This window comes from Eimeria mitis, genomic scaffold (genome assembly GCF_000499745.2).
Source record: "Eimeria mitis Houghton genomic scaffold, Emh_scaff482, whole genome shotgun sequence".
NCBI lineage: Eukaryota > Apicomplexa > Conoidasida > Eucoccidiorida > Eimeriidae > Eimeria > Eimeria mitis.
The window spans coordinates 7,771-8,085 of record NW_013573122.1 but is presented as its reverse complement, the minus strand read 5'-3'; the positions used below and the strand labels follow the sequence as shown (position 1 = coordinate 8,085).

At 53.0% G+C, this 315-nt stretch overlaps 1 protein-coding gene across 1 annotated transcript in view; it reads right to left on the bottom strand.

The window, feature by feature from the left end:
* Window positions 1–315, bottom strand: part of EMH_0013770 (Cytidine and deoxycytidylate deaminase zinc-binding domain-containing protein, putative) — a gene marked incomplete at both ends in the record, with an annotated part of 7,561 nt that overhangs the window by 6,791 nt on the left and 455 nt on the right. Inside the window, one exon of the mRNA XM_013499924.1 lies at window positions 122–307. Coding sequence (XP_013355378.1) covers window positions 122–307 — 186 coding nt within the window. The remainder of the gene's footprint in view (window positions 1–121; window positions 308–315) is intronic.

Below are 315 nucleotides of genomic sequence, written 5' to 3'. Positions count from 1 at the left end.
TGTTTAGGGTTTGAATTGCTGCTGCTGCTGCAGCAGCAGGCAGCAGCAAGCCAAAACAAAGAGAGACAGGAGGAGACAACATAAAAAATATATCCTCGCATGATTCCACAAACACTGGCACCTGCTGCTGCTGCTGCTGCTGCTGTTGCTGCTGCTGCTGCTGCTGGTGCTGTTTCTGTTGCGGCTGCTGTTGCTGTTGCTGTTGCTGCTGCTGTTGCTGTTGCTGCTGCTGTTGCTCATTGTGGTGCTGTTGATGCTGCGGTGGCAGATCCATCTTCTGCTGCTGCTGCTGCTGTTCTTGCTGCTGCTGTTGCT